Here is a 21,798-nt window from a genome sequence, read left to right on the forward strand (position 1 = left end):
GGAAATTATAGCTTCATCAGAATGTGAAACTGTATATTTTGCATTTAACACATTTTCTGTCCCAAAACATTCAGACTGAATATAGCAAAATGTTCAGTCATGGGAACATTAACTTGTGTAGGTTATTAGACCTACTAACATAAGTTATTACTAACAGTAATAATAGGCAAAAACAATATTGAGGATAGGCTACATGACAGGATAAGTTATTTTTTCTAATTTGTCTTCCACTTTGAAAATGCATGCAGAATTCCAAGACAGACCCCTTTGCCAGACTCTTAAGAACCTGTCTCACTGCGCACATTTGCGCCCTCTCGCTGAATTAGGCTACAAGCAACGTAGCCTATAGCCAACAGGATGTAGGCCTAGGCTAGGCTATAGAACCTTTCATTAGTACTAGGCTAATTGTTAAATTAATTGAGTTGTATTTTTTACACAGTGACATTAAGGGCTGTATATATTGGTGGTAAGTGTAGACTACATTTCAGTCAGGATATTATTTTGGCTTTGTTATGGCTGTCAATGGGATGCCAAACGCTCCCATTGGATAGGGTCAGCTATCCAATGGGCGTTCATGAGTACTCCAAGCCTCCGCTCACACCTCCACGGAAGACAGTCCCAGTCTTGCGTCAGCCAATCACGCTAGATGCACACACGAAATATATTTACCGGCTTATTTCCTCAGGGGCACAAGTCTTGGGTTAGACACTAGCGAAGTGAAGTGAAATTAGCCTATTGCTCAGACAGAACTTACAAAGACTGAAAAGTTTGGGGCATTGCCTCAGCTTTCGCGAACACAAAAATAATTGCGTGCAGAAAAGTTGTGATGGACTTTTGAGAGAAGAACACAACTTTGTTTGGGTTGCTCTTGAAGAAGACCCTTTTGTTCACAGCTAACGTTAACGCTGCGTTTATTATTTTTTTCGTTTTCAATAATATTCTGAGACAAAATGAAACACTGATCGAATTTGAAGAAGAGAAGACTTTTAAAGAGTACCGCTAAGTTACGGACATCTTGAGTTATCTTTACTGTTATCACATCACATGGATTCCGGTGGTAAGGTAAGTCGGGCTAACACAGACTTACAGTTACATATTGATATCCTTTTGACAAAGAATGTATAGGTGTGGTTTGAACAGTTATCATTAGCCTATTGTGCTTTAGTACAACGTTACTGACATTACTATATTAGTTGCTAGCTAAACAGCCCACCAACTAATGCATGTTGTCTCTGTCCTTAAGTTAACTTGTCCAACTTGTTCTGCGCTAATTTACCTAAAATGAAAAGCCACAAATTTCACTCGCTCACATTTAGCTCCAGCTAGCCGGAGTTAGAAATGGGTGTGTGCACTTATAACTTTACTTAATCGTTCAAAGTAATAACGGAGTAATTACGCCTGGGCTCCTGGCATACATCGAGTGTAGGCTAGCAGCTATCCGGATAATAGAGTGTTTGGAATCAATGATGGTGTGGCCTACGTGCAGATGTAAGTGTCGCTCCTTTAAAAGTAGCCCAAATTCAACAAGCAGGTATAATGTGAGCAGCTGTAACGTGGTTGCGGTGCCACATTACATGGGCATATTAATTATTGAACACAATTGGTTGTGTTGGTAAAATACCACAAAACACATGCTACATAGAATACCATTACTTTTGAACGTGTGCCTGGGCATCAATACTAGGCGGTATCAACATAATAAGCAGAATAGTGTCAAACTTATCTCTGAGAACATACTGTCATATCCTCAACAGTTTGTCTTTTACCGATAACGATAGTATAACATGTGGATTTCAAATAGAATGTGTGCAAAACTGGTTTCTTCTTATCGTGGTGCTTATAGTTGATACATACACTTTACTTGAAGGGATCTATAAGAGTGACATAACACTGTCATGAACGTGTTAATACACATTATAAACAAGTCATAAACGTTTATGGCAGAACGCTTCTGTAACTCGCTTCTGTCAAGTGTCATTCGTTTTTTGTCATAACTAGTTAGGGTTAGTGTCTTTCGGTTTTTGTCATGACAAGTTAGGGTTAGTGTTGTGATAGTGTCATGTCACTCTTATGTAGATACCTTCAAGTAAAGTGTTACCCTACATTGCTACGTGACTGTATCTGTTAGCAATGCCGTCTTTTTGCTTGTCTATGTGTGAAGTGGGTTTACTACCACCAAGAGACACATCCGTTTTTTTCTTGTTTTTTTTTTCTTTCTCAGAACGTCAGTGGTTGACACCACTCTCACATGATCCTCTGCACTTGTTTTGTGTTGTTCCGTGTGCGGCTTGTTTCTTTTCTGGACCAGTTAGGCTGTGGATGTGATGGGAACAGGGCAGAAGTCCATGGGGAGAACAGCGCAGCTTGGTATTTTCAGGGGAATAGCAAGCAGGCTCTCCCACAAAAGGTCCTATCACTGACCTATTCCCAGCCTCCTTATCCTCCTGCTGCATCACAGATTTGCAGCTGTGGAACTGAGCAGGACCTGTAGCCACAGCCTGGAAAAGAACAGATTTCACTTTGTCACATACACAAGCTACAGTAGATACTCTGAGTATGAGCCTGTGCAATTACTCAGACACACTCACAACACGCAGGAAAATGCACTCAAACATACTCACTTACAACACACACACACATTCACACAAACGCACAAAAACATTTACAGTATGTGCACATAGGCACATGCACCTTTCGACCCAAAACACACTCTTAGACACGCATACAATCAGATTTTAATCCCCAGAGAATGTGCACACTTGTTACTTCAGATCAAACTCTCGTGGTTAGGCTTTGCATGCCTCTCTTGCAGCTGATCCTCTCAGTGTGCGTGTGAGACGTGTGTGGTGATTGGGGGCTTAGCTTGAGGTAGGCTACCAAGGGGCACGGGTGGGCAAATGCCAAGTGACAGGCTTTCCACTCATAGTTTTGACATGGCTGAATTGTAGATGTCAGGCAGTCAGCATTGCTAGGTGCCGTGACCCATTCAGATAACCTTCCTCATTCTTTTATTCATGGCATTATCAGCAAGTCATGTGAATCAATAACAAAAGAACAATGAAAGTTCAAGGTAATATAGAATCTAAAAACGAACATTGGCAGCCACTCTGAGCAGTCAAAGGCGATTCAAAACGAGTCAGAAAAGTCGAGACAGGACCAATCCAGACCCGGCGGCAGACACAAATTGACGGACGGGCATTACACCGTTCCAGGGGGGCACGGTAACTTAAATTGATCACGGTAGTTTAAGCTGACACTTGACAAAACATTCTAATATGAAAATGTAGATGCAATTGTTGTAAAATGGTGCAGCTTCCGTGCGCAGGGATGGAGAGAGAGAAAGCGAGAGGGGATATCTGTTAGAGAACTGAGACGCGTGTGGAAAAAGTGCAAAAATAAATCCGCAGATAAAACCAAAATCCTCGTTCATTTGCTAACAACTTTCAGATAAAGTTAGGAAGTTAGCCCCCGGTTACGGGATAACTTCGGGCGCTGAAGCGTAACAAGCTCACTATGTTCTCCAACTAGGCCAGAATAAAAACACAGTAAAGGTTAACGCTATCAAACAAACCCAGAAACTACTAGGCCTATTCTTCTAACTACTATACGAGACATAGCCTCTGCGAGCGATAAGCCATATTTGTCATCGGATGACGGGTAGTGCAGAAGTGAAGTAGACTGCGCCACTAAAACCTCCTCTCCATTTACGTGATAGCTTGGCTTACCTAATGTTCCTGAATGATTAGCTACGGAATGATACAGAAGTTTTGTTTGCTACTTGCTATATTGACAAACTTAGCCTATAAAGGCTAGGCTACATTTAATTAGGGCTCAAAATCAATCCATGGGATTGGGGAAGTGGGTTTGGTTGGTGCAGCCAAGCTCGCCCAGGGCGGGCATAGATGACTTCCAGGACGGGCCCGGCCCCCCAAAGCCCCCCCATGACGCCGGGACTGGACCAATCGTCAAAATTTCGGTGTCTACCACTCTAGTTCATCCAAAACAAACCAGAAAAGGGACTCAAAGTGCTAAAAACCGGAATTTTCCTTTAATGATGGAAGTCTCAGACAGTATTCCTTTAGCCTCTCTCTGAGCCTCAGAGCACAGCTGAGCGAATACTGTTTCCTCAGGTGCCTGTCCAGTTAACGTGATCCGAGCACTCAGGAAGCTTTAGTTGGAGCCAAACGCACAGCCCTCAACTCTGCCACAGAAACAGTTAAAGCCGTACACCAAAGCAAATGGTCTCATCACTTTACGCTCCTCTGTCACGAATGCATTTAGCCCCTCTGACAAACAAGGCTGAACTTGAACTGAACATGTTGTGAGTAAGTCTTTTTTTTCTCTTCGCTAAGAGCATTATTCTGAAATGTGTTCCGTATTCAACTGGTAGGATGAGGGTGAATGGGGTGTACTCTTGTTTTTCAGAGTTGTGGGTATAGTGAAGGTAATTGGGGTCAGGCATACAGTTGACCTGATCCGCAGCAAAGGGAATTAAGTGGTCTTTCATAGGGAAAAAAACGTAAAACTTGATTTCTGCCCGAGCTGACAGTTGGGGCTTTTGATTAAGCCCCATTAGTCCATTCTCTCTCTCTCTCTCTCTCTCTCTCTCTCTCTCTTCGCTTGGAGCCTGTTAAAGCCTTAATGCCATTTCCTTCTGCGTCAGGAGCTCTCCAGCACCTTTTTTTTTTCACCGCCTTGCTTGCATGACTGCACCTTCTCTCTCTCTGCCTGTCTTGCTCCACTGTAACTGTCACTGGGGCCTAATGAGCAGTAACAAGGGCTTTCTAAGGAGGGTAGGATTAGTGGGATGTTGGGTTGGTGTGTGTAGTATATGTGTGTGTGTGTGGGGGGGGGGGTGACAGTATCCGAAGAGGCAAGGCTATAATTCATTGCCTTGAGAGGAGGGGTGAAGTATCGTACACACCCCCCCCCACACACACACACACACATTACTAACCCCCCTGGAGTGTTGGCATGGTATTGGATGAGTCTGCTTCTGTGGTGCTACGGCCCGGTCCAGTGTTTGAATGAGAGAGAGAGAGAGATTTGAGAGATCTCAGGTTTCTGTGTGAAACTAGAGTCTGGTGAAGGACGTGCGGATGGTAGTGTAGCCTGACTGAGCTGGCAGGGCACTGGGCACAGAGCAGAGGAGGTGGGGGTGGGGCATTGAAGGATGAGTGTTGCTGTCGGGAATAGCTTTAGCATTAGCATCACAATCAGCCACTTCAACAGATACTATCACACTCTGCATCACACCCATGTGACAAGAAGTTTGGAAAATTAACATTCTAAAGAATATCAGGGCTCATTGAATTCAACCAGAGCTAGAGGGCTCTGAATTCAACATGGAATTTTAGAGCCTTAAATTGTCGCAGTATCTTTTATTAGAATGTTCAAAACTTCCCTGCAGAAAGGTTGTACACTGGAGCACATTAAAGTTGTACTACAACTAGACAGTGGAAAATTGCACTTGCATGCGATGTAACACATTGCAAGACACTGACACAGTGGTATTTATAATCATAATGTTACACTTTATTATTATATAAAGTGGTGTATTGTGGTGTATTACTTTCACCACAATGGCAAGCAAAATACCCCTGAGACTCCGCTAAGACTCAGCTGAGATGAGCTGTGTGCACATCAGACCATGAACCAGGTGATGTGGTTCCCATCATTCTGTGCTAGCTTCAGTCAGACTAGACCACAGGATCTGTGACAGACGTGTGCTAGGCTCAGGGTGATATGGCTGCTATTTCACACAACAGGAAGTGATGCACTGAAGTTACTGTAAGGACGCCCAGTTAATTAAGTTCAGTGGAAAATGCAAAGTCCATTCAAATCAAACAATAAAAACACCAGTGGGACCACATTTCTGCATGATGATGACAAAGGCTCAAGTTTACTTGTGACTCTGTGATCTACATCTCCATAATTAATTAACCAAAGTGCTTTAATGTGTTTAACCTCCTAATCACCTAAATGCTTGCCCAAAGGGTTCAAGCATCAGGGGTTCAGTAACTATTTCCTGTAAAAGACTACTGTGAGTTAGGCCTTCTCTGGTACTGTAGTGCCCTGCCCTGCTCGCTGGCAGCATTCCTTATTTGGAGCGGAGTGGCTCAGGCTCTCATCACATGATTGGGTCATCTCTTTATGGCATCGTTTGTTTATAATCTCAAGTGAGTTTAATCTACATCACCTAGCAAGCCCTCCAATGTGTATTTGTGTGTGTGTGTGTACGTGTATGAGTGAGTTTGTGTACTGTGTGTGTCTGCGTCAGTGTGTGTGTGCTGAGTTGACTGCAGCTCAAAGAGCATTAACGTCAGGCCATATCCAACAGCCCCATTGTTTACTGTAGACAAGCATGTCTGGTATTGCCTGACCGAGAGCTCTAAATGAGCCCTGTTCCGTCCCTTTATGACAGTGTCATTTGGCCAGAAACACTTTGGACAGCTCCACCCAGAATGCACCCTGACATTGGGACGGCTCTGGCCCGAGTGCAGCCCTTATCTGTCCCGGCTTAGGGCCGGACCCGCCACTCAGGCTGCCATTATCAGGGACTCTTCCTGGATGACCTAGATCTTAGCTCATTTAGACAGGAAGATGGTTTGGGTTACATACCAGAGGCAAATTGATCACTTTCCACCTCTCCCAGCACCCCACAGTGTCACCTTAGTGGAGTAGAGAAGAGTTAGCTGTTATGGTGTATAACCAAGTTTTATACTGTAAATGGCTTTCCTGGAATGGAGCCCAGATGGTCAATCACATTTCTGAACCCACGACATGCAATTTCCCATTCTCACTCTGTAAACCATAGCTTTATGATATAAACTTTACGTTACGGAAATGATCTTGTGACGCACATGCACACAAGCACGGAGAGCATTATAACAATTCTGCTACCTCCTTAAAACAGTAAATCAAGAGCTCCATTTCCAGACAGCATGTGGCCTGAACTTTAACACCAGGCAGGCATGTCCAGTCGCCTTGACTAAGCCTTATTTCAGTGGCCGATCAGGACAGGGCTTTCTTGTTGTTCTGATTGGACATGGAGGGCCCAGCAGTTCTGTGTCAGGGTTGTTTCAGAGGTGTTGCATCATTATTTGACTGATTAGTATAGCTGTTTCAGTAGTGAGTTGAGACAACAGTGAAGAGGGAAACAAAATGTCTTTGCACAATGACATCAAAACAATTATTCACCTCCATAATTGAAGGAGCTTTCAGCCATTTTTATAAAGCATGAGAGCCTGCATTGTTGCGAACAAAAATATCTATTGTGTGTCTAATTCTAGATAAGGAGAGTGGCATTTTTAAGCTATTTCAAATGTCCGCACGGTATGGCTGTTAGTCAAGGATGTGTTCAAGTCAGGCTCTGTGTGTGTGTGTGTGTGTGTGTGTGTGTGTGTGTGTGTGTGTGTGTGTGTGTGTGTGTGTGTGTCTGTGTGTGTCTGTGTCTGTATGTGTGTCTGTGTCTGTGTGATCTGTTTGTGTGTATGATGCACGTGTGTCCATGTGTGATGCAGGTGTTGACATGTATGAGTTAACTCTGCATTTAAGACAGGGCAATTACTGGAATGTTTGTTCCTTTGAGTGTGCTTGTGTTTCTGTGTGTGTGTGTGCATCTTGGTGAGACAGAGAGTGAGCAAGTCACCTGCTAGATTTGACTTAAGCAGAATGGAAAGCTGTAGAATTTTTTTCCTCAGGCAGTGGACAGTGTTTACATTCTCTCTCTCTCTCTCTCTCTCTCTCTCTCTCTTCCTTCTCTCGTAATCTGACTATGCGTGTTTAAAGCAAAAATACGGATAAAAATTAACCTACATCTTCACCATATTGAAAGGACTGCTTAAAAAGTGTCTAGGACTAATACAGATAAATCAAAGAATGTATAAGGGGTATGTAACCCATATTTGGTATTTCAGTGGGTGTGTTCATGACAGAGCTTACATGCATGAATCTGGGATGGGAGGTGTCCATAATCTTGCAGCGATGTAGGCTAAAGGCAAAGAAGCCACAAAGCAGCGTTTCAGTAAGGAGAGTGAACATGCCCTAATCGGGATGTCTGGGACCAGAGGAATCCATATTTAGCGAAGGGGGAGAAAAACCTCTACTCTGTGTTTCTCTTTAAGAACCCTGTACTTCCTTATATGCAGTCTCACTCCCTCAGTGGGGCAGTACTGAAACTGTTTTGAGATGAGGATGAGCTTCATGCTTCCAACAGGATGGAGTTTTTTTATGAGGTTATGGCACACTGAGAAATATATTGCATTCAAACGCAAGTAACAGGAAGAGGCTGGCCTGTGCAGAGATGAAAGGAATCCAAAAGCAATAACAAAATGGAACTTTATGAGTTTTGATAGTTTTGGGATGGCAGAACTGTGTGTACTTTAAACTGTGCCCCTCCCAAATATATCTATGTGTGTGTGTGTGTGTGTGTGTGTGTGTGTATGTGTGTGAGCTCACATCCTGTTCTAGGACTAGTAACGCAGCCTTGCGAACTCATCGACCTTAAACAAATGTCATGGCAACTTCTCATTGGATGACATGTTGTAAGTGGGTGGGAGTTTGCCATATGAGCTGCTGTGTATGAGAAAAGACCACAACTGGGTGGGCAGACCCTCTTGGAAGGACACATACACACTCACATACACTCCTCTCTCTCTAGCTCTCTCTCTCTCTCACACACACACACACGCACACACACATTTGTTTGTATAAACAACCCCAACCCTCCCCCAGTTAGAGAGTGAAATTCAGGAATCTGATAGTTCGGAAAGAACGCTCCGACTGCCGTTTAGAGAACGTTGTGTTTACAATTCACCCGTGACTGCCCCTGCCATCAGATTTGTTCTATTCTCTGGAACATACCTTTTAAATCAGGAAGAAATCTACAGGAAAGGCTTAGTCATATCTGCCGGGGGACTGAACAAAAACAGACGTCATCTTACAGTCCCTACAACCATTCTGATATTCAAGTGTCATAGCAACGAGACTCGTGATCTCAGAGCTTAATCCCTGAGTCTTTACGGCTGTGCTACGTCAGACCGCAGCCCCCAGCCCTAACACTTAGCCTATCACTAGTGATACTCCCAACGTCACAGTGGAAAAGTACCACACTCTGGCCACTCCTTAGAGCTCTCCATTAGAGCCAGCACTAGCAGGAGGGCCACTGAGCTCTGTGCAGCTCAGTAAAGTTAGCTATGCCTCGATTCCAGGATGCTAACTGGCTTGGTAACCGTGTCGGCCCAGGTACGGGTCAGACCCAGGTCTCTGGATCAGCTCTTGGCTGGAGATTGAGCTGGTCTGAATCCACACCAAGCCTGGCTCTGAGACTAATCCAGGCCAAAGTATGCAACCACCAATTTCCCTGTCTGATCAGGTAATTTAGGGGTTGCGTAGGTCAGTGTTTCTTAACTGGTCTGGCCTTGGGACCCTCAATTTCCCATGGTCTTTAAGTCGCGACCCATACTTTAGCGCTCAAGCCAACCGATTTGGTGAGCCATGTGGTAAAGTGCCGGTACTTGTTTGGAACATGCTGATGTTAGGCACATTTGCAAAGTCCACAACACCTGTATTGCCTTTCAAAGTACTTGACAGGTTTGTTTTTGACAGTAGGCTGTGGCATATTCCATGTGGCGTTTTAGTTTTGATGCTTTCATGCTCTCATTTGCCAGCAATTCACTGCACACCACACACTGGGGTTTCTGTCTATTTTTGTCCTCAACAGAAGTAAATCCATACTTGAAATATTCAGGCTCTTTTCGCCATATTTACCACTAAAATTATCTTGTGTTTTGAGTGTCTGACTGGCAGGTTGGCATGACTCATTATTGTTATGGTTTGTTAACTCTGTGGAACTTTAACATTGGGGGAACTAAACACACACACACACACACACACACACACACACACACACACACATGCCTGTCCTCAGAGCTCCAGGGAAAATTCAACCCATCCAACGGGTTTTGAAACAACAGGAACCCGGACAATAGCTCTGCTGCCGGTCCTGCCCAATTCCGACTGCGACCCAACCCACTGAGTCCAGTATAATGCCGGCTTGTGTGGTCCTAAAGGGCCCCAGATGAAGGTCATCCCTCCTGTCACCTTTGTCACCCGTGACTGTTTTTTTTATTTTTTATTTATTAAACCTGAGCGCTCACATTGGGCAAGCCATAAGGTCAAGGGAACCTTTACCAGACTGAGGTGTTGTATAAACATTTGGAATGAGGAAATGTGATGTGCATCATCTTGATTTCAGCATGAGTGACTGCTCTGAAATAAAGTCATAACACTGTCCTTGATCGTTCCATGGTTTACAGGGAAATAATGCATTGTAATGAACCCTTCTCTCATGGAGACATGAACAGGGAAGTAGACAATAGTATTTCGTGTAGATAAGGAGAACTAGTTATAGTAAGCTAATCTGTACAGTTTGTCTTAGAGTTTGTCTTACAGTCCCGTCCCCAAAGAACATTCATCTTCTTTCTTCCATGTTGTGTTCGACTATGAAGATGGTGTTTTGGTGTGTGTACAGAGAGTATTTTACTGGCTTTGGCATAGCCATTTTGTTTTATTGTTAATACTTTGTCATTACAAAAGCAGGAAGAGGCCTGGAAAAGAAAGTGACTAAGAGTCATGTTTTCGGTTTACTCCCATTTTGATTTCACTGAAAAAAGAAATTATGATTAAAGTCTGTGTGCCAGTTTGGGCCAGTTGGAGAAGGACTAGTATGCTTGAACAGGTTATGTCAGTAATAAGCAAAGGGTTTGGAGGACTTGTTAAGTTCTTTCAGAACGTTCAGCTCTCTAGAAATGTTCGGTTAAGGCATTCTTCTTTCACCAGCAACCATTATCCTACACTGTGTGGGACACTACTCAGTGTAGATTATAGAGAAGCCTTTTTTTTCAGTGGGTATGCCATGTTTAGCTTAACATGCCCTCATCTCGGAATCACACTTAAAAGCACTGAAATTAAGTCCCCCACACACTAAATTTAAATCATTAATATCTGGTGAAGTAGGAAAACTGAATGTTTTATATAGTGTGATAAATCATAGTTTATTAACAGTATTATATGACATATCTAGTAACAGTGTTGTACACATGACGATCTAAAATTAGTTATTCATTTATTCATGTTTTATTTTCTGTCTTTGTTTTACAGCAAGTGACACTCCAGCTGTTATTGGCTGTAGGAACCGCTGTTATTGGTTCCCTCCAGTTTGGCTACAACACCGGTGTCATCAACGCCCCTGAATTGGTAAGTGTGCAATCTTGGCATCACACAGTGTCTGTGGCTATATTTACCCCTATAGGCTACACACACCATTCCGATCTCACAATGAAAGGTCCTCTGCGACGTGCGCCACTTGTGGACTGTCCAGATCAAGACGTTATCTCGCTGGCGGAGTGGGTTCTAATTATAGAGGGAGGTCTGTGCCAAAGCCCTCTCAATCAGACAGACTCTCAAATTCTTGGCCAGGCCTGTGATGCTCTCTGAGTTTTCCATGCTATAAATGGACCAGCATTATAAAACATAGGTGAGATCAATAGCCATCATATTCCACCAGCTGACCGCCAGTGGTCAGAGCCAATGGGAACATATTCAGTTAATGTGCCCTAATCTGATCAGTCTTAAAGCACCCGTATGCAGGTGATGTATAGACAAACACACCTTTCCTTCCCACTGTGCCAAAGCAATGCACTTTGCTGTTGTCCAGGGGCGACCACCTTCTTAAAAAATAGGAAAAGCTTTCCCAGTATGACCATACCGATTATATCACTGAGAAACACCTGTTAGCACGCTACAGGGTTTCTACGGGGTGTTAAGATAGTTGTTTGACATTGTAGTTCTCTCTCACTCAACAGTACAGATAAAGTATATCATAATGTAATGAAATTATACCAAGATATGTGGAACTGATTCAAAACTGATTCCAAAATTTCCCTTTATATTTTCTGCCAATATTATATATCATAATAGTCTTAAACTGGTCTTAAAAAGTCCTTTACTTGTTTAAACCTTCAGAAACCATGATGCTAGCTTTCTTATTTGGCTTGATATATAACAACAAATTAGGAGAGGTTTCTGGAGAGAGAAGTTGGTCCACCTATTGTCTCCTCCACCACTGTCCCCTCCCCAGTAGGAAAAGCTGGCCCAGGTGCCATGAGGAGGAACTCAGCAGCAGCAGCAGCATGACTGCTCTTTTCTTCACCTCTGACACACACACACACACACATTCATCCATTCATCCACCAGAGCTGTTGCAGCTGTTGTCTGATATTCATCTGTCAGGACAGCCAGTTATTGCTTCATAACAGACAGTAGCAAGAAGCATCTATCTGGCAGCAGAGTGCAGAGAAAAACACACACACATACACACACACACACACACACACACTCACTCTCTCTCTCTCTCTCTTTCACACACACTTGCATGCACACCCACACATACACACACACACACACAACCATTAACACATACACACACACACACACACACACACACACACACACACACACACACACACACAGGTACTCACACACACACACACACACTTACCCCAACCCCCACACACACACACACACATCTGTACTGCTGGGTTTGGGTCATACATTTTGTGTCAGTGGGATGATCATGTCTCAACACATTCACTGCCAGGCAGAGCTGCTGTAGCCCAACACTCGTATCCTAGCGGGGCGGGTGGTGACAGACCTGTGTCAAGGTATTTTCAGGTGTGTTCACATCTCTAGTTAAAGTAGTAAGCTTAAGTAGTTCAAAACCTGCACCACCTGTTTTACCTGTTCTCCAAGGACACTCCTACACTCCTGCATCTCAAAGGACTAACATGTCAGGGTCATTCTTGTCGATTTTCCAAAGAGCTGCATTGTTAACCCCGACACTGATAAATGGTATTTTCAGAGACAAACCTGATGAGTCGGCATGCGATCCAAACCAAGTCCACCATTAACAGGAAGTTTGCAAGTTTATCAATTAAACTCCACAATCCCACAAGGAAGGGCCACAGTCACATTGCTGGTATTTACTCTCACAATTGTCACCAACATGGGAACAGATCTGTTTCTTGTTGTGCTGAGCTGAAGCTGGAACTGAATACTCAACTAGAAGTAAGTCTGCGCTGATATCGAGACTTCCCTCTGCCCGGAGGAAAGCAGAAGTTCTAGCATTGGTTTATTCAGTTGAGCTCAGGAAGCACGGTCCCATGGGAAGTAAAAGACTCAGGCGGTCTGACTGGAGGCCTGTGTGGGCACAGAAGGAGACACGTGGATAAACAGAGCCGCTTGCAAAGAGACACAGGGTCCATACACCCACTCACTCACCCACCCCACCTTCATGCTAAATGCATGGGTCAACATAGAGGGCCCCCTTCGCTAGTGGATGAATGGACATTGGAGGCTAGAACCTTAGTGGAGATGAGAGGTGATTGTAGAAAATGTGATGGCAACAAACTCATGCCTGCCACCAAGGCACATAGCCTGAAGACTGTAGAGTACTGGTGCAGATCCAAGCTCTGTATCCAGTATGTTTTTTTTTTTTTCTGCAAAGACCATGTAGGAGGAGCCACAGATTGAGCCACGGTCATAGAGTCGCGTCAGTCAACTCAGTGGGTGTGTCAGTCAAAGAATACTGACAGGTTCTAGTCAGCTGAAAACTACCGGGCATACTGATTTTTAAATTGTATTTGTGTAGCAGTTTTTAACATTAGATAGTAAACAAAGCTGAGTAAAAAACTGATTAAGAGTCTGATTAAGAGTAGTCTACATTACACACAAATGTAATTAATGTTTTATGTTTGGTATTATGTTTTAAGCAAAAGATAATGATTAAAGCAACAAGAAAGGAATCATTTATGAATGTTTCATGCATATAAAGGAAAATGCATCAAAACAAAAGTTTAAACATAAAATACGAGAAAATAAAAAGGGAGAACAACACGAGGCACCAGGAGGATTGCAGTGGTCAGTGTGTCAGTTTTGTAATCATTGCTAGCTGGCGTTAGGCTGGCTCAGTGATATGTGTAGCCAAGAGTATCCACCGGATAGGGGGCCCGTGATAAGGCCCTGGAGTGAGGCTGCACATCTGACGTCGGCCTCCCTCTGTAAACAGAGCGTCTGTGATTAGATAATTGCTGCTTCAAGAGCTCCGAGGACGATCAGTCTCCCCCACGGCCAGCTGCAGCCGAAGACGACGGCCAACTCCCTCAGAGTAGCAAGGACCTTCAGGGCCTGCCGCAGCCAGAGAGACTCAAAGGTGCCTGTTTCAGGACAACTCTATGCCCTGGCAAAGTAGCAAACCAGCCTCTCCGGCCACGGCCAGACCTGGCCTCTACAGTCTGCAGGAGAGCTTCAGAAACATGCCGATCTGTTTCTGTTATAAGCAAAACCACTTTATGGAAAAACACCTGCTGGTCTCATGATCCTCTGGCCTGAGATACCCTTGAGGCCAGTTCTAGTCACTGGGAAATCTAGTCAAGTTTTAGGGCAGCTCAGATGCCGTTGCAGACATTGGTTCTGTCACTGGGCTTTATGGTTTCTCAAGTCTTTCAGAAGCTTGCTGGCCATAGAAGGACCCAAGGTCTGATGCCTGGGGTCTTTAATAATAATAATACTAAAAATAATAAGCTTTATTTGTATAGCACCTTTCATACACAGATGCAGCTCAAAGTGCTTTACATTTAGAGCATGTAACACAATAATAGTCAGTCCGTCATTATCAATCACTTTCACTTTTCTTCATTGCTGTGGCCGTTTATGATCCAATCAGCAACATATCAGAAATATAGAAAATAACATGTAACACAGTTATTAGAGAAAAGTCAGTCATTCCACTTTGTTTGTGTGTGTGAGTGCATGCATTTGATAAAAACAGCTTCTCCACTTTGCTTGTGGAGCACTTTGGGTACAATTAAAAGATTAGAATTGGATGATCTAAGTTTCCTTTGTGGTTAATAAGATATTAAAAGCTCAGATATATATGAAGGGCAGCTCTTGTCACCTGCTAACTCAGGCCTTTAGGTAAGGCCAGTCACAGAGGCATCTGTTGACCTTTTCTAGCCCTGAACTTTGAGCTCTGGAGGTTTAGAAAGCCTTTGAAGTCAGGGCTGCAGGGTAGGACGATCCATGACCCAGGGGTGGCCCAGTCAGGTTATCAGACTCCTCAATTCATGACTTGGTCTTGGTCTTGTTCATATCTTTTTGCTTTGCTGAAGGGGACATGGAGTTAAGATTGCAACTATGTTCATGAGGTAATTTGAACTTGAAAACATGAACGACCATTGACACAGGACTGTAAGTGTGTTAGTCAGGAAGCTGCAGACAAGCCTGGCTAGCCCCTCTATATAGTCTAGAGGGAGCTCTGGATGATAAAAATGTTACATCCAAATTTGGATAAGAGTAGCCATAATAGTTGACTGCAGCTTGCCTGCTCGTTCCACCTCTGTTTCCCCATCGGCTGGTCGCCTGTGTTATCAGCAGCTTAGGCACCACACAGAGTTGAGTTTTTATCAACACTGGGCCTCAGTTATGAATGTGTGGCTTTGTCGACAGACAGCTGGGCAGGATACCGTGTACAGTGCAATGCTTGTCTGCCTAATGCCTACAGTGAGGAAAATTTGCTGAGTCATTTAAGCTTTGATATGAGAAAATGGAAGATTTCCTGAATAGAAGCAAACCATGATGTCAAGTGTAGTTCTAAATGTTTTGAAGTTTGCTTTAGCTCAGTATTGATTTAGTTTGGATTAGTTCTTAACTGAGCTGGGGTTGGTTCTAACACAACTAACATAACAACTTCATCTAGGCATAAGCAGTTCATCAGCAATGTGCTGTAGATCAAAACTATGTATCATAGCAACTCTTGGACAGAACTTCCTAAAGAGGCTGTGTGTATATTTGAATGATTTGGTTTTACGTAACAGTATTTACATAAGGTGTGTATCAGTTACCAAGGCACATGACCAGCACGATGAGCCATGAGTGATATTTAGATAGTGAGAGGACCATCAGACTGGCAGTGCTAGCAGCATACTTCTGGTGTCAGAGAGTAAAAGCGACAGAGAAGGAAAGAGTGAAAGAGACAGCGAGAGAGAGAGAGAGAAAGAGAAATATAGAGTTGGATATTTACAAAAAGAAAGTGAGAGTGCCCATGGAATATGGTCTGCAAGTGTTTAGACATTCTAATTGTAATTATGAAAATTAAGAATGAGAGAAAGTGTGTGTGTATGTATGTGAGAGAGAGAGAGTATGTGTGTGAGAGAGAGAGAAAGAGAGAGAGAAAGATGTGGCACTCAAGAGCAGTCACAGCACTTGTACACATTCCCTTCCCTGTGGTGCAGCTTGTGCCACTTCACCCCTGTGGACACGGGGGTGGAACAGTGTTTGTCAACATACCAGCATCACCGCGGGGGGTAGGGTACTGAGCCTGGAGCCTGAAACCTGACGCCAATCTCCAGCCATAACAATCTGTTACTGCCACCTATTGGCCGAGTAGAGGCTTTTTGTTTGGATGATAATGCAATGGCAAACATGCACGTTTAATATGTGTGTGTTCGCATCAGAAACGTGTAAGGGTATTTATTAAGGCAGCTGACGTTGATAAAAAATGGTTCTATTGACTTTCAAAGAAAGAATGACACTGAAAAGACTGGAAAGTCTGTGACAAAGGGACTGTGTTTTTCTAACAGATCATCAAGGCGTTCTACAATGAAACCTGGTTTGACAGATATGAGACTCCGATCACCAAGACCAACCTCATCACACTATGGTCTGTCTCAGTGTCCATGTTCTCCGTGGGAGGTATCTTTGGTTCCTTCTCAGTGGGTGTGTTCGTCAACCGCTTTGGAAGGTAATTAGACTGTTTGCATGACTATCCACCACTCTGTCCTGAAAAAACTCTTATGGTCTTTTTGTGTTTAAATGGATTCTTATTTCTGAACTGAAATTCTCTCTGTCTCTATTCCACAGGAGGAACTCCATGTTCATGGCCAACGTTCTAGCCTTCATCTCTGCCGCCCTCATGGGATTTTCCAAGTTGGCCGCCTCCTGGGAAATGCTCATCATTGGCCGCTTCGTTGTAGGCCTCTACTCTGGCCTGTCCACGGGGTTCGTGCCCATGTACGTGGGCGAGGTTTCACCCACCGCCCTCCGAGGTGCCCTGGGTACCCTCCACCAGCTGGGCATTGTGACTGGCATCCTAATTGCACAGGTAATGCAAAAGTTTACTTAGGGCACATTTCAAACACAACCATTGAATACATAGGCCTCATGTCATCTATATTTGCACATTCCGGACTACTACGACAACTCTACTTCAGCAAGCCGATCAATTCTAGCCAGTAACAGTTGACTTTTTAATATTTAGCTGTAGACTACAGAAGTTGTCTGATGTCAGGAGATTCCTAAACAAATAGCATACTCTTCCAGACTGCTCTCCTGTGTATAGTTTGCCAGTGGTGCACGCCCTGTGTGCATCTGGCATTACCAACGGGTGCTGGTGCCATGGAGAGCCATGGGTGCACAGGTTGTCCAGTAAGGTCTGCATTTGTGGCGTGTTTGCGCAGGTCTTCGGCATGGAGAGCATCATGGGTAACGCTGCGTTCTGGCCCCTCCTGCTGGGCTTCACTGTTGTCCCGGCGGTGGCCCAGTGTTGCCTGCTGCCCTTCTGCCCTGAGAGCCCACGCTTCCTCCTCATCAACCGCAACGAAGAAAACAAGGCCAAGAACGGTGAGCCCAATCACACACACACACACACACACAGACTCACAACACACTGGATATGACTATGATAAATTAATTTCTATAGAGAAGGGTACTGCTTTGCCCAAGGGCTAATTAGCCCATTTCAGGCTTTGTTGAACAGAGGTTAATGATACCATGGTAAGTGTCTGAGAAGACTTTAATATGACTCTGTTAATATCTTGGAACCCAAAACTCAGCAAACTTGACTGAGAAGTTTTGAATAAGCTCTGCATTTTTAATTGATCTGTTTACAGCTGGCAGGTACCGATAGCTTTGACATTTCAGGGAAAGTTGGTTTATACGGTGACGACATCTTGTTGTTGATTGTTGTCTCCCATGCAGATGTGAACTGTAAAATGCTTTATTGGCTACTCCAGTGCATTATATACATACAAGTGTTCAAGAATATAATAATATAATTGTCTTACTGTATGTGTTTGTGTGTGTCTGTGTGTTTCCCTGTTAGTTTTGAAGAAGCTGCGTGGGACATCGGACGTGAGCGCGGACATGCAGGAGATGAAGGAGGAGAGCAGGCAGATGATGCGGGAGAAGAAGGTGACCATCCCCGAGCTGTTCCGCTCACCACTCTACCGCCAGCCCATGATCATCGCCATCATGCTGCAGCTCTCCCAGCAGCTGTCTGGCATCAACGCTGTGAGTGTACACACACACACACACACACACACACATTGGTACGCATAGATTCACACACATACATAGTTTTTACACGCATACTCTATACACACACACACACACAGCTGATTTTTTTCTCAATTTCATCTGCAGGTGTTCTACTACTCCACTAGCATCTTCCAGAAAGCCGGAGTGTCACAGCCTGTGTACGCCACCATTGGAGCTGGTGTGGTCAACACCGCCTTCACAGTGGTCTCGGTGAGTTTCCCACAGGAAAGGACTACTGGTGGAACTATGGGGTTTGTCTTCTTTTGTAGTGAGAAGTTGTGAGAAGTTGTTTCATGTGGTTTAGTAGTTTCACATGGACTCATTCAAAAGACAAAAGACTTTCACTTTACCTTTCTTACTTTCATTAAATATTTTATTTTATTTCTCCCTCCTATCCTTTCTTTCTCTCTCTCCCTCTCTCCTCCAGCTCTTTGTGGTGGAGCGTGCCGGGCGCCGGTCCTTGCACATGCTGGGATTGATTGGCATGGCTGGCTCCGCTGTGCTGATGACCATCGCTCTAGCTCTCCTGGTAAGTACGGCGTCCTCAATCACACCTGGCTGATTTATGCTGTGGTTGTTCTCTTATGAAACCAAAAGCCAGTCAGCCACTTACTCAAACAAACCACTTCCTTCCTTGGAATCATTACTCCCCTTAATTTTATTGAAGACATGTTGTGCAGCTGAAGCCATTCAAAACTCCCTTGAGTGTTGTTATATCCTGTACAAATGCTAACCGGTAATACTTTTGAGTGTTGTGTTTGACTAGAGTTTAGTTTAGTTTGACTAGAGTTAGATCAGCACTCATCAGCAACATATCCCCTCACAGGAGAAGCTGAAGTGGATGTCGTACGTGAGCATCGTGGCCATCTTTGGCTTTGTGGCGTTCTTCGAGATTGGCCCAGGGCCCATCCCCTGGTTCATTGTGGCTGAGCTCTTCAGCCAGGGACCCCGGCCTTCCGCCATGGCTGTGGCCGGCTTCTGTAACTGGACGGCCAACTTCATCGTGGGCATGGGCTTCCAATACGTGGAGGTGAGGTCACTGAGGTCACTTATTTAGGAAATTGTAGTTGTTGGTCAATTGTTCTACCTTTTTTGGAAGTTTTGATGAAAGTATTGGCTGATGGTGTTGTATCGGGCTGTTTATACACTAGAGTTTTTGTAAAAGCCCATGACACCAGGGTCACAGGCTCTGGTATGGTATTTTCTGCTAATACATTCAGACTCTTCTGTTCACAGGAGGTTTGTGGGCCATATGTGTTCGTGATCTTCACCATCCTCCTCCTCTTCTTCTTCGTCTTCACCTACTTCAAAGTCCCCGAAACCAAGGGCCGGACGTTCGACGAGATCTCCGCCGGTTTTCGCCAGTCCTCTGCCACCGGTGCTGAGAAGCATCCGGAAGAGCTCAACAGCCTGGGGGCAGATTCTCAGCTCTGAGGCACCCCAGCCTCACGACCCCCACCAAATCTCCCCCAATCCATCCACTCACCCCCATCTCCTAGAGTTTGAGCACTGCCCCCAGACTCTAGACTGGTAGACTGGCCTTTATGCTAACAGCATCAGTAGAGTAGATATTCTTCAGCCCACCCATTTCTCAAGGTCTTCCTGTTTTGGATTTTGTTTCATTTTATTGCATTCTATTATTTTAGTTAATGTTATTTTAGTTTTGCAGAAAGTAGAGCAAGGCCAACTAAACTAAACTAAAGGCCCCAATGACCTAGTAGCACTGATGGGTTTGGGGGGTTGAAAAGAGGGTTGACTTGGAGGAGGGGATGAGAAGAGAGGAGATTGTTAACAAAGGGTTAGAAGGACACAAGCGAGAGAGATGATCGCGGGCGGTCTGTTTTCATACTTCCCCAAACTGCTCTAATTGTTTACTAGACTGTTACTTTACACTGTACTGACTGGAGGCTGGAGTGTGAATATGGTGGTGCCTCCTTTTTTCTGCTCCTTTTCTCTCTCCCTCTTGTTCCCTTTTTCTCTAAGTGCGTTAGGGGTGTCTTTCTGGCCTACTTCTGGTAGATGTCAGGAGGACTTGTTATTTTTCGTTGTAAGTCCAACTGCCTGTGACCCTGGCGTCATGGGCTTTTACAAAAAACTTGCTGAACATAGCTGAAGTCTACCTGTACACTTTGTTATACTTGTTAGTATAAAGATGAGAACCTAGACCCTCATCCAATGGTTAGCGCTTTCAGCCCAGTGTTTGCGTCAGACCTGCAGGGGGCGATAGCGAGACACTCATTTCAGTTCCCTGTTTGACAAATGGGTTTCAGGTGTCCATGTGAGGTTACTGGGCAACAGAGACCTAAAACTGTATTTATTTCTCAGACATTTCTTGATAAATAGAATCTCGTATATTTTAGTGCTTACACTGATTTTAAAAGATCATTTGTGTTCTAAAGAATCGTATCATGTAAATATATATTTTTTACACATCTCGTTTAAAGTTATTTTATCCGCATATGAAACTGTCAGTAAATATTTCTAGAGCTAATGAAATGTAGAGACAAATAAACCAAATCATGACGTTTAGATTCTGTAGATTTTCTAGCAAGAGTTTCAAACTACTGTATGAAGCAGAAAAAAAACATGCTGAAAGATTAAATGTTACATTTGAAGGAGGAACCATTGTGTTATCCCAGATGTTTAAGGTCGACTGCTTCAGGTGGCACATCTGCCCTGAACGGAGGCTGATTGCTGGGGGTGGTTAGGGACTTCATCATCATCACTTCTCACCATAACAATAATTCTGATGCTGCCTTTGCCACAAACAATTCATCAGGTGCCTTAACACCCCAGTCCAAACAACAAAAACAGAAAATATCCCTCTTCTGCAAAGGCATTTGCTTTGCACCCATCACTAGACGAATGTAAACTCTTTATGTGTGTCCTTGACAGTGCAGAAGGGGTTGGGCATGGCACATCCTTTGAAAGAGGGACCAAATCAGACACCTTGCTCTGCCATCCTTTTTTTTTTTCACTTCTGCTCTAAAAACTACACTCCGCTTTGGTGGGCCACTGGCAGTAATAGAATGTGTTGGTAGCTGTTTTGTCAGGCTGGTTTCACCCAATGTCTAGTCTACATTATTGTTGTCTGTCTCTGCCTTTGCCACCACGGTCCCAAATGACTCCGATCCGGGGCTGATTTGTGTGGTAGTTTGTGTGTTGAAGTACATGTAGCTGTTGCGGTCATGTTTTGTGATGTTTTACCTGCTGTATCAAGCCTGCTGTGCCACTTCAGAGTGTTCTGTCTTTCCTTATCAGCACTTTATAGTAGCCTGCTGCTATCAGACTATATTTCTCACCAGCTCAGTTTTTACAGCTAGGGTAGTCTGGAAACCTTCGATCTACAGACAATTGGCCTGG

At 44.1% G+C, this 21,798-nt stretch overlaps 1 protein-coding gene across 1 annotated transcript; it reads left to right on the forward strand.

The window, feature by feature from the left end:
* Positions 1-639: 639 nt before the first annotated feature.
* On the forward strand, positions 640-19,947 carry LOC125302218 (solute carrier family 2, facilitated glucose transporter member 1-like). The gene is made up of 10 exons (XM_048255300.1): positions 640-1,062; positions 11,164-11,259; positions 16,701-16,861; positions 16,981-17,221; positions 17,577-17,739; positions 18,221-18,408; positions 18,541-18,645; positions 18,863-18,964; positions 19,262-19,465; positions 19,672-19,947. The coding sequence occupies exons 1-10, from the start codon at positions 1,045-1,047 to the stop codon at positions 19,867-19,869; spliced, it is 1,476 nt and encodes a 491-aa protein (XP_048111257.1). The 5' UTR covers positions 640-1,044; the 3' UTR covers positions 19,870-19,947.
* The last annotated feature ends 1,851 nt before the right edge of the window (positions 19,948-21,798 follow it).

The sequence above is a fragment of the Alosa alosa genome, chromosome 10 (genome assembly GCF_017589495.1).
Source record: "Alosa alosa isolate M-15738 ecotype Scorff River chromosome 10, AALO_Geno_1.1, whole genome shotgun sequence".
NCBI lineage: Eukaryota > Metazoa > Chordata > Actinopteri > Clupeiformes > Clupeidae > Alosa > Alosa alosa.

Coding starts and splice junctions, on each gene's coding strand:
- LOC125302218 (XM_048255300.1), top strand. Junction 17,740..18,220: donor AGAAAACAAGGCCAAGAACG/GTGAGCCCAATC, acceptor TTTCCCTGTTAG/TTTTGAAGAAGCTGCGTGGG. Junction 18,409..18,540: donor AGCTGTCTGGCATCAACGCT/GTGAGTGTACAC, acceptor TTTCATCTGCAG/GTGTTCTACTACTCCACTAG.